The sequence below is a fragment of the Manis pentadactyla genome, chromosome X (assembly GCF_030020395.1).
Source record: "Manis pentadactyla isolate mManPen7 chromosome X, mManPen7.hap1, whole genome shotgun sequence".
In the NCBI taxonomy this organism is placed as follows: domain Eukaryota; kingdom Metazoa; phylum Chordata; class Mammalia; order Pholidota; family Manidae; genus Manis; species Manis pentadactyla.
The window spans coordinates 43,207,645-43,218,505 of NC_080038.1; the positions used below are offsets into that span (position 1 = coordinate 43,207,645).

The 10,861-nt window shown below is 51.9% G+C and overlaps 1 protein-coding gene across 3 annotated transcripts; it reads right to left on the bottom strand.

The window, feature by feature from the left end:
• Positions 1-2,478: 2,478 nt before the first annotated feature.
• KCND1 (potassium voltage-gated channel subfamily D member 1) lies at positions 2,479-10,562 on the bottom strand. 3 transcript variants are annotated; one of them, XM_036917159.2, is made up of 7 exons: positions 7,717-10,562; positions 5,863-6,025; positions 5,678-5,761; positions 5,492-5,590; positions 4,967-5,217; positions 3,710-3,888; positions 2,479-2,587 (listed from the first exon to the last, which is right to left on the bottom strand). In XM_036917159.2, exons 1-7 carry the CDS (start codon positions 8,835-8,837, stop codon positions 2,583-2,585), a joined length of 1,902 nt encoding a protein of 633 aa, XP_036773054.2. In that variant the 5' UTR covers positions 8,838-10,562; the 3' UTR covers positions 2,479-2,582. The 3 variants fall into 3 exon arrangements, with proteins under 3 accessions (XP_036773054.2, XP_036773053.2, XP_036773055.2); XM_036917158.2 differs by having other exon boundaries at positions 2,479-3,888; XM_036917160.2 differs by lacking the exon at positions 2,479-2,587 and having other exon boundaries at positions 3,717-3,888; positions 4,967-5,077.
• Positions 10,563-10,861: the final 299 nt, after the last annotated feature.

The window sequence follows — 10,861 nt, forward strand, 5'->3', positions numbered from 1 at the left end:
ATGATTGGTTAAGAGACACCATCACTCACGTTGGATGGGCCAACCTGGGGACAGACATACACTGTGGGTACACCTGATGTTTGGGAAGCAGACACGCCCTCTTGGCACGCCTGCACTCTCGCCCTCGCGTTGACCTACCCACCCCTGTGACTAGTGCGCAGACGCAGCACAGTTTCTCCGCCCCACCCACCCCGAGTTTACCTGACTCGAGCAAAATGTTAGGAACCAGTTCTGCCACCAGCCCGCTTATCGAAATAGGTTTGGTAAAATCCCTGCTATTGAGCGGCTGGAGAGCTATGAGCTAATCCTAGCTCTGCCCTTCCTGTCCGTGTTCTCTGGCAGGTAATTTAACACCCACCCCATCCTCTATTTCTATTTTTCTGTAAAATGGCAATGATAATCCCAGTTTAAGTATCAGAAATTAATGCTTTTAAGGGGCCTGGTGCTGCGCCTGGTACATAGTAAGTGTTCAACAAATTAGTCTTCATATCGACGTAATGGAAAGGAGCCCAGGCTTTGGAGTCAGGAAGACCTCAGTTCCAGGCACAGATGGACCATTACCAACAGCATAACCGTGAACAAGTCACTGTGTCTCAAATTTGAGGTTACCCATCTGTAAAATGGGAATAATGCCTGCCCAGACTACCTCAGGGAGTAGTTAGGTGGTTTGGATGAGCTCATGAACCAAGGAGATGTGAGAGGTGAGGGCTTGCTGCCAGTCTTAGGAGCCACTCCATATAATAGGTTGACTGAAAGACCATCAGAAATCTCTTCTGAGTGCCAACTAACCATCTCCCTTCAGATGATGACCCTAGCTGAAGCTCTTCCCTGAAGAATGTCAGTAATAAATGTACTATTGCAGTGTTTTCTGCTCTTGTGACTTAATGAGAGAAGACTTCCACTTACTGGGCCTATTATATTCAGGGCACTATACCTGATACCTATGCACACTTTCACATTGAATCCTCTCAAGGTCATCTCACTTGACACATGTGTTCCACCCCCTACTGGATATTTGCCCAGCACTACACATCTAAAACTGATCTAAGTATAATTGTAGCTAATCTTCACCAAGTACTTACTATGTGCCTGGCACCATGGTAACAGCTTTGATGTTCCCTTTGGCAGTGAATGGCACCCCCATCCTGCTGTTGCCCTAGCCAGAAACCTGGGAGTCAACCTTGACTTCTCCCTCTTCCTCAACTCCTTCATGCCTCTCAATCTCAAGTCCTACCAATTCTACCTCTCAACTTTCTTGACTTTTCAACTCTTACTGCCACTCCCTGGTCTAAGCTATGATCACCTACCAACTGAACTACTGCAAAAGCCTCCTCACTACTCCTCCTCCCTCCAGAACTGTTTCTCTACGATTCATTCTCCACAGCCAGAATGAGCCTTCTGAAACAAAACCTCATGATGACTTTCCTGTTTGTAAACTTTCAGACATCCCCATTGTTCTTAAGATGAAGTCCAAAATCTGTATCATAGCTTCAAAGGCTTTTGGCGATCTGGCTTACCTCTGCATCCTCATCTTCATCACAGCCTCACACTCCCTTCCCCAGCTATACTGAACTAATTTCAGTTGCCCAAAGGCCCTGAGCTCACTCTCTCACCTCCAAGTCATTGCACATGCTCTTTCATCTACCTGAAAGGTTTTCATTGTTTTGTCTTTTGCTGACTAAATCCACCTCATTCTTTCTGTGTCGGCCAGGTTAGGTTCTCCTGCCATCTCCATGCTTCTGTAATCCATCCATTTTAGTTCTACTATGCTATAGTAATGGCTTAATTGTCTGCCTTTCATGCTAACCTCTGTAGGTGAGAGATGATGTCTTCTTTGCCCATCTTTGTACTCCTAGGGCTAGTGGATGATATGAAGTTAACAAATATTTGGTGAATAAGTATTATTTCACAGATTAGCAACCTGAGGCTAGAGAAGGTAAGTGATTCTCTCATCCAGGGGTTGGAACCTGGGTCAGGCTGAATTCAAAGTCTGTGTTCTTGGTGCTCCACAGAGCTCAGTCATGTACTAGCCTAGTGTAACCAGTAGCCCAGAAGAGAAAATGTAGGGGACATCCACAAGGAAGGGAAATTTTCCAAACTGAGATTCTTTTCATTAGGATTCAGTTCAAAGCTGTTTGCTATCAGGAAGCCTGGGCTTAAGTCTCCTATAACCAAGCATGTGCTCCTCAAGGCCTCAGTTTCCCCACCTGTGAATAAGGAAGCTTGGGCAGATGATGCCCAAGGGGCATGTCTCAAAATCTCCTGGCCTGCCTCACTGGCTATAGATTCAATTATTTAAGCCACCGTCTTTTAATTTCTCCTAGATCCCTATCTTCCAGAATACATCACCAACCATCCATCTCCCCTACTTTACCCACACGAGCCCTTCTACCAGTTGAAAGAATGGAAATCAGAATACTTGCCATCCCCGACCCAATCCAGCCCCAGCCCAACAGAGCCAGGAGGTGCTTATGCTCATCTCTCCTCTCAGGTTTTATTGACTGATGGAAACTACATCTTTGTCAGGCACCAGCTCCATGGGGACAGTGCTGGGGACAGGGAACCTGAGATGATGCCAGATTTCAGCCTGAGAGCAGACACAGAGTTCCGGAAGATGACCCAAGGGGGAGAAGAGGGAGGAAGGAACATGTGAAAAGGCATTGTGGGGGAGGAGGAGATCACGAAATTCCTCCTGCTTCCTACAACTCCTAGAGTTCAGGAACAACCCAGGCCTCAGCCCAAGAACTTCTTCTGGACTCCTGCCCAAGAACATGGAATCAGCCCATGATCTCCAAACACAGCCCAGCTCTTGCTGTCTACCAGGCTCTTATCTCAGCCAGTGCAGACTCCAGACCAACCCAGGAAGGAAGCAAACCAGAGGAGAAGAGAGAAGGAAGAGTAGTTAGAGGTGGCCCCTCTGATTAGGGCAGATGTAAATGCTGCAGCAAACTGGGCAGAGGCTTTGCATAATGTCACGGCAGCAGCTGCTATTGCTAGAGTTTGCTGGGGGTCCAGCAGAGGTTGGGGTTGCAGGGACCCATTTCCAGCAGCCAGGGAAGGAGGGTGGTGTTTGTGCTATCTGTTTGTAGTGGGAGAGGCAGCCTGACCCCCAAGCCAAGGCCTAGGCAGGGCAGGTCACTGCTGAGGCAGTAGCCCATGAAGCCTGTGGTTGCATTCCAACCTTCAGAATCTGGGAGTTACTGGACCTGGTGGAGTATGGGGACTTTTCCTAGAGGCCAGATCAGAGGTGAGGGTTTTCTGAACCCCCAAACCAATATAGACCAGCCAGAGAGAAGAGGAAGTCTCATCTCTCCTTGGACCACAGCTCAGATGTCAGGTGGGAGCCCAAGGGCCCAAAGAAAGGAGCATGCAGGAGGCCAGCTGGGGGAGAGGAGCCACTACTAATGTGCTGGAGCAAGGAGGCCAAGAGCCTGAGGAAGTGCTTCAGCTCCCATCAGGAAAACTGTCTGGGGTGGGGTGAAGTTCCCCCTTCCCTGGCTGCTTCCCCATCATGTGGGCCATTCCATGAAACTCCATTGCATAGTTCTCAGTGAGGGGATGAAGGGGGCCCCAGGCCTGCCCCTCTCTGCCTCCCCAAAGTATGGCTTTGGAAAGGAGTCCCCAAGGATCCAGAGGGCTCTCTGGTTGGGCAGGCCCAACCCTCACAGGGAAGAAATCTTGACAGTATCAGGGAGGAGGCAAGAGGTACCCAGGCTGGAGTTCCTGAGGGTGGGGCTGGTCCTGCCACCGCCACCAGGGCAGGAAGGTTGGCTCTCATCTGGGCTGTTGGCAGGAGGGGTAGGAATACTGATGATGGCAGCCACGAAGTCCTGGCTGTCGCAGTTCAGGTCAAGGCTGTCATGGGGCTTGGCATTGAGGCTTGAGCGGCTGTGGATAAGGGTGGGAAGATGGAAGGTTCTTTAAAAGTCATCTTAATACTTGCCACAGCAATCATGACATTTACTGAGCACTTACTGAGTCCCCAGCAGTGTGCTAAAGGCTTCCCTTACCCCCTCAATTATGGTGTCAAGTGAGGATTGTGGAGTCAGGTAGCCCTGGGTACATAATGTCGGTCCCACTTTAGCCACTCTAAACTTCTCTTTTCTCTCATCTGTAGCATGGGAAGAACAATGTTTCCTTCCCCATAGGGTTGTTGTGGAGATTAAATGAGATAATAAATGATAGAAAGTGCTCAGAATAAATAGTTCCTGGAACATAAGGAGCACACACACAAAATGTTGTGTATTACGGTTACTCCTTACAATGCCAAAGTCCTCATACAGTAGCCTACAGTAAGATCTACACAATCTGGTCCTTGTTCCTTTCTGACTGTACTTCCTATCACTCCCCACTCAGTCTACTCACAGTTGCTTCCTGGCTGTATCTCTAACACGCAGACCCATTCTGCCTCAGGCTCCTGCACAAGCTGTTTGCTCTGCCTGGAATGCTCCTCCATCTACCTGGCTCACTCCTTTGTCTCCTTCAGCTCTCTGCTCAGGTGTCACCTCAGCAAAGACTTCCCTGACCACAGTATTAAAACTGCATCACACCTTGTTCTATACTCTCTATTCCCCATCCCTGATTTATTTTTCTCCTTGGCACCCAATACATCATTTGTGTGTGTTTGTTTATTAACTGTGTCATCCCACTAGAATATAAGGTCCAGGAGGCCAGGGACTTTTGTCTATTCTCTTCACTGCCTGAAGTGAACTAAACTCCTAAACTCCAAAAGTGAACTCCACAGTGCCTAAAGCTGACTGACACATAGTAGTTGCTCAATAAAATGTTTGTTGAAAAAACAAATGAAGAATGAGGAGATCCAGACAAGATAAGCCCAAGCTCTCAGCATGGAGGAATTTGGGCTCGAGCTTGACTCATTAGGCCTGGAGTTATGAAACCTCAGGCCTCCTGCTCAAAGCTCTGAGCTTCCTCAGGGGTGGCCAGCAGATTGGGGGGGGGTGCTTACCTCTGAGGGGGAGGGCTCCTCCGCAGCCCTGCAAGTGTGTCTAGCTCCTGCATGCTGCCACGGCTGACTGAGGCAGTAGAGTTGGCAAGGCGGATGGCACGGCGCTTGGCCCTGCGGGGGCAGCAGGAAGATAGCAGCCTGCCAGGCCCCACTGGCTGGGAGGACACGGAGGTGCTGCGGCTGGTGAGGCCACCCAGTGACACAGGACCCAGGGCCTCGCTGAAAGTTAGCTCATCTATGAACTCATGGCACTGTGGGCAGAAGGCAGGTACAGTCACAAGGCATCACACAGGAGCTGAGTCCACCCCAAGCCTTTGCTGAGGCCATTTCTTCCTTTTTGGAAGTTGCTCTCTCTTCCCTTCCCTTGCCCACCCTTCAAGGCTCAGCTTTACTGGGGCCTCTTCCAGGAAGCCCTGTGTGATTTCCACAAGTAGTGGTGAGCCTCCCATCTGAGGGAGGGAGCTGGCGTAGTGGCATCAGGGCCCCCTTCATTCTGCCATACCACCGCCTCTCATTAGGCCTCACCGTTGTCTTCTCTAGACAATGCAGGAGGTGATGATGTTGCTGCTCAAAAGCAGAATGGTTCCTAACACATAGCGCCTGTTCCTCCCCACTGACACTGTCCTGCAGTGGATGGAGCAGAGGGATAAGGTCAGCACCTTCCTCCTCCCATCCTGCTCACCCCCAATCTCAATCCAGGCCTCTACCTACCTCAAGGCCCCCATTATGCTTGTACTGCAGGAACGCATTGGTGGTACCACTCTTTGCCAACCGAATCCTAGCCAAGCGCACCTTCTATATAGAGAGAGGATATAAAGGGTCAAGTGGGTAAACACAAGAGGAGGCTGGCTTGGGGTGTGGGGGATAGGAGGTACTCAGATGGAAGACGCAGTTACCTGCTGTGCTCGGCGCTTGTCAGCACGCTGATTCTGGTGGTAGATGCGGCTAAAGTTGGACACAATGACTGGCACGGGCAGGGCAATGACCAAGACGCCACTGAGTGAACAGATGGACCCAAAAATCTTGCCAGCAATGGTGCTGGGCACCATGTCTCCATAGCTGGGGCCAGGGGAGGTAAGCAAAGGTCAAGGAGGACAACCACCCATCCCTCAGTCCCCCACTTTATTCCATCCAACCCAACTCACTCTGAGACCCTGGCCAGGCACTCAAATTCTCTGAGCCTCAGTTTCTTACTCTTCAAAATGTGGGGAATGATCTCTCTGGCCACCAGTGGGGGTCAAATGAGAAACAGGCCCTCAGCCCCTACCATCTGCTGCCCCCATCTAAGCTGCATGCACGGGGCATCTGAGTCAGCTGGAATTTATTAATACCGAGCATAGGAGAGAAGGAGGAAGTCACAGGCAGTAAATAGAGCCTCCTGGAGAGAGATAGTCTCGCCACTACAAGCCAGCTGAGGGGCACTGAGTCTCAGAAGCAGTCATCTGTTGGTTTTGCTTGTGTCTGTCTTACCTTCTCTAGTTAGGATCCCTTCTCATTTCCCCAGGGGAAGCCTTGAAACTGTCCTCAAATGAAAAAAGTAGGAGGGACCTTGAAACTCCCCACTCCCTTTCTCCATGCCACTCCCCTGCCATGGAGATGGAACACAGCCTATGTTACCAATTTGTTGGGGAGTGGGGCACCAAAGCTCAGGGACTTTCCATAACTGAGTTGCTCAAGATCACAGCATACTTTTGTTCTAACCACAGGACCAATCAGATCCCCTCCACTCTGCAGTCTTCAGATCCCAGCCTCTCAGTCCTTAGCCTCTAGGCCTTTGCTCAGGCTGTGCCCCTCTTTTCCCCAGGATGACTCTTCCTTACTTCTTTGATTCACTGAAAAGTCTCTCCAATTTAGCCATTTCTGGCTCAGTGATGTGTCGTCTCAGACTGTGTCCTCAACTGTGAGACATGGGTAGCCACTCACCCTCCAAGCATTGTTGTGAGGACTAAGTAGGGTAAAAGGCATCCAAATACCACTTCCAACCTATTCTCAGTATTTGTTTGTCTGTCCAATCTGAACCTCCAACCAGAATTAATTTCTACACCTTATAAATTTTCCTGTACCTCTATTAAGGCAACGTGGAAGCCCAATTCATCCATTCAACAGATACCAAGCCACGATGATATACCTAATCCAGTGATGGAAATCTAGAAAAGGATCACAGTACCTTCCCTTGGCAATGTCTTTAGGAACAACATGAATTTGGTGACTCCATTTGATGCTTTTCCTCTTAAGGATTGTCAGTAAAAAAATAATGCTGAAAATATCTTGGTCTGGGGAACATCAAGGAATCACAAAGCCACAGAGGTAGTGCCCCACACAGCAGATGATTCTAGAGGGTCGGGAGACATAGATCCTCAAGATGGAAAAAGGGGTGATAGAAAGCCAATACCTATTTATCCCACACTTGAAACATTCAGAGAACTTTCACAACCATGTCACTGAATCCTCAGTAGAGGATGAAGGGATCATCATTTCTCACTGTACAGAGGAGACAACGGGTCCCAGAAAAAGCAAGGTTAACAGAAAGAGTGCAACTAAGACAACCCATAAACCGAAGAGTCCTGACCTGGAAAACCAAGGCATTGTCAGAGCTGGGAGGGATTTGGAGATCAGTCCAACCCCTTCAATTTCTATAGATGAACAAACTGAAAGTCATATAGAAAGAGATTTTACCTAACCGTAATTTTACAGAAAAGGTGAGTGTAATTGACTGATAGGGCAGCTCCCAACACAGGATCTGCACTCACCCAAGTGTGGTCATGGTGACAATGGTATACCAGAAGGCCGCAGGGATGCTAGTAAAGTTGGTCTTGTTTGTGCCCTTCTCAGCATAAAACATGACAGTGGCGAAGATGATGATGGCCATGGTAAGGGAAAAGAGGAGAAAGCCCAGCTCAGAGGCACAGCTTTTGAGTGTGTAGCCCAGAATTCGCAAGCCCTGTGAGTGCCTGGAGAACTTGAAGATGCGGAACACCCGAAATACACGCAGGGTGACAAAGGCACCTGAGACATCCTCATTCTTGGGCACAAAAAGCCCGATGTAGTAGGGCAAGATGGCCACCACGTCAATGAGGCTCATAACGCTTCGCAGGAAGCGGCAGCGGCTGGGAGCGGCAAACAGCCGCAGGAGGTATTCACCAGTGAATATGAGTACACAGGCAGTGTCCATACAGAAAAAGGCCAGTGGGAAACGGTCACCACAGGGCTGCTCCCTCAGGGGCCGCCGCGCAGAGCCGCGGCAAGGGATGGTCTCAACCACGTTGGCAATGACCGACACAGCAATGAAAAAGCCTGTCACATAGTAGAAAACGAGGGCCGCAGTGCTCGTGTGTGGATTCTCGAAGGCACGCCAGAGTCGCTGCCGCAGGGAGCTGCCTGCTGGCAAGACTGGGCCATCCCCGGCCTGCTCGGCCTCCTCATCCTCCACCAGGCGCTCGGCATTCTCCTTCTTGCGGTCCCGGTACTCTTCGAGGCAGCAGTCGCCGACGAGCTCCGGCACCAGGCCATAGAAGGCCAGCTCTTCGTCGAAGGCCTGAATGCACTCCTGCCGCGGGCAGTGCAGTCGGCCGGTGCGGTAGAAGTTCAGCACGTGCCGGAACATGTCTGGGTCACGATCGAAGAAGTACTCGCCTGAGTCAGCGTCGTAGAAGAATTCCTTCTCCGAACTGCCCAGCAGGGTGTCTGGGTAGCGGTCCAGAGTGTTCTTCCAGGTCTCAAAACGCCGGCCGCTCACGTTCACCACCAGAACCTCATCCCCTCGAGATGCCTTCACCCCTGGTGCAGGGGGCAGGGGCTGCTGTGCCAGGGGCAGCCAGCCCACCGCAGCTGCCCGTGCAAAGGGTAGCCACGTGGCCACGCCTGCCGCCATCCTGCTGTGCCCCAGGCCCACGGAAACTTGGGGTGTGGCCTTTAGGAGAATATGGCTGTCTCTAGTATGGTGGGGAACTTGGGGACGCCGTGAGCCACTCGCACAAGGAAACTGGGGGTGTCTAGAGAGGCCAAGAGGAACCAGGAGGAGGAACTACACAGAGGGGCAGGGGCTTGACAGACATTTAGAGTGTCTGAGAGGAATCGGGATTGTCTTGAGGCACTGAGAAGGGCTAAGGGGGCATGAGAGGAGCAGAAAAGAGGCGCCTGAGGGGCCAAGAATATCTGAGGAAGTGTTTACACAGACTGAGATGATTCTAGAGAGGTTGATATGTGCCTGAGAGATGTCTGGGGTGTCTGGGGGAGTGCCAGGAAATACTGGGGAGTTGTCCACACTCTCCAGTTCTGAGGGAAAAAAGAAGGGACTGGAACTCCTTGGCAGGGCTGGAGGGGGAACTGGGACATCAAGAGAGGTAGAAATGGAACCAGAGGTGTCTAAAGAGGCTGAGAGTACCTGGAGGGATTTCCAGAGGGGCTGAGAAAGGTGTCAACACCCTCAAAATTTCTGAGGAAAAGATAAGGGGTTTGAAGCCCCCTCGTGGATCTAGGAAAAGGGTTGGTGCATTTTACAGGTGGCTATAGAGCCCGGAGATTATAAAGAGGCTGAGAGGTGTCTTGGGAATGCCTTGAGCTGCCAACAATAGCGTGGTATGTGTGTATGGGGGGTGTCTACACTCTACTGGGGTTTTGGGGAAGGAAGGAGAAGTGGGGCCCCATAGAGGGGCTGGAGAAGGGAATGGGGGTACCTAAAGGGGGTAGATATGGGGCCAGGTTATTTTATTTTCCAGAGGCTGAGAGGTGTCTGGGTGGCTAAGAAAAGCTAATCGATCTTCTCAAGACTTCCAGGAGGAATAAAGGGGCCTGGGGGAATCTGTCAGGACTGGGGCTCAATTGGAAGGAAGTTGGGTACAGCCCCAGAGCACCCAGAGGACAGAAGACTATGAGGAGGTCTCCTCCAAAATGGGTTGGACGGGGTGGTGGGGTGTTGAAAGGGAGTTGGGTGTGTCTTCAGGAAGGGGGGTCACTGGGTCCTGCAGGAAGCTGACAGGGAGGCTGGGATAAGGCTCTGTCCCCCTGTTGGGGGCTGGTCTGGGGAAACCACACCCCAAGGGGCTGGTGGCGTTTGCTGGGCAGCGGCAGTAGCAGCAGCGGCAGCAGGAGATAGAGAAGCAGCCACGGCCAGGCCCCGGAGAGAAAGCAGCACAGGCAGGGGGAGGGGGCTGCGTTCCTGGAAGACAAAGTCCAGCAGGACCCCTGGGGACTGTCCCAGGATGGGCTAGAGCATGGAGGCTGGACCCGGCAGGGACTAGGACAGCACTGTTGGTGGGCCCCTCCACCTCCCCGAAGGACCGTCCTCACCTGTGTCCCCGCTGCAGCAGCAGCAACAGCGGTGGGGCTGGGGGTACCAAACACTGCAGCTCCTGCCCCCCTCTGCAGAGCTGCCTGAGCTCTCCTCCTCCTCTGGCTTTCTCTCCCCGCCCCTTGGAGCTTGCCAGGAGATGAAGAGAGGCAGGGAGGGGCCTTGTGGCTCCCAGAGCCCCCTCCCCTAGGACAGCTTAAGGGACCCTGGGGAGACTCCGCCTCCCACAAAGCTGGTTGGGCCTCAGTCGCGTCATCTGGAAAATGGGGGTGGCAGGGAGCCTTGCCAGTTTTCCCCATCTCCTTCCTGGCCTCCCGCTTCTTCCTGCCCAGCTCCTACCCTCTCTGCCCCCAGGGGCCCCCCACCCCCACCCGTCTGAATCAGCAGCACTTAGCAGATCCGATCGATGGGGAGGCATCTGTTAATGGCCCCAGAGCAGTATGCCTCGGGGAATTATGCAGCGCTGTGTCCCCTCTCTGCCCTCCAGGCTGGAGAAGGGGGAAGATGGAGGGGTCTGGTGGGGGAGCATTTCTCTAGATGGGCCAGGACCCCAAAGGTGCTGTGGACGTTGTGTGGGGGGGGTTAGAGCTCAGGTCTAACCAAGA

Coding starts and splice junctions, on each gene's coding strand:
- KCND1 (XM_036917158.2), bottom strand. CDS start 8,837: ATGGCGGCAGGCGTGGCCACGTGGCTACCCTTTGCACGGGCAGCTGCG. Junction 5,591..5,677: donor AGCATAATGGGGGCCTTGAG/GTAGGTAGAGGC, acceptor CATCCACTGCAG/GACAGTGTCAGTGGGGAGGA. Junction 3,889..4,966: donor AGGAGCCCTCCCCCTCAGAG/GTAAGCACCCCC, acceptor CCTTATCCACAG/CCGCTCAAGCCTCAATGCCA.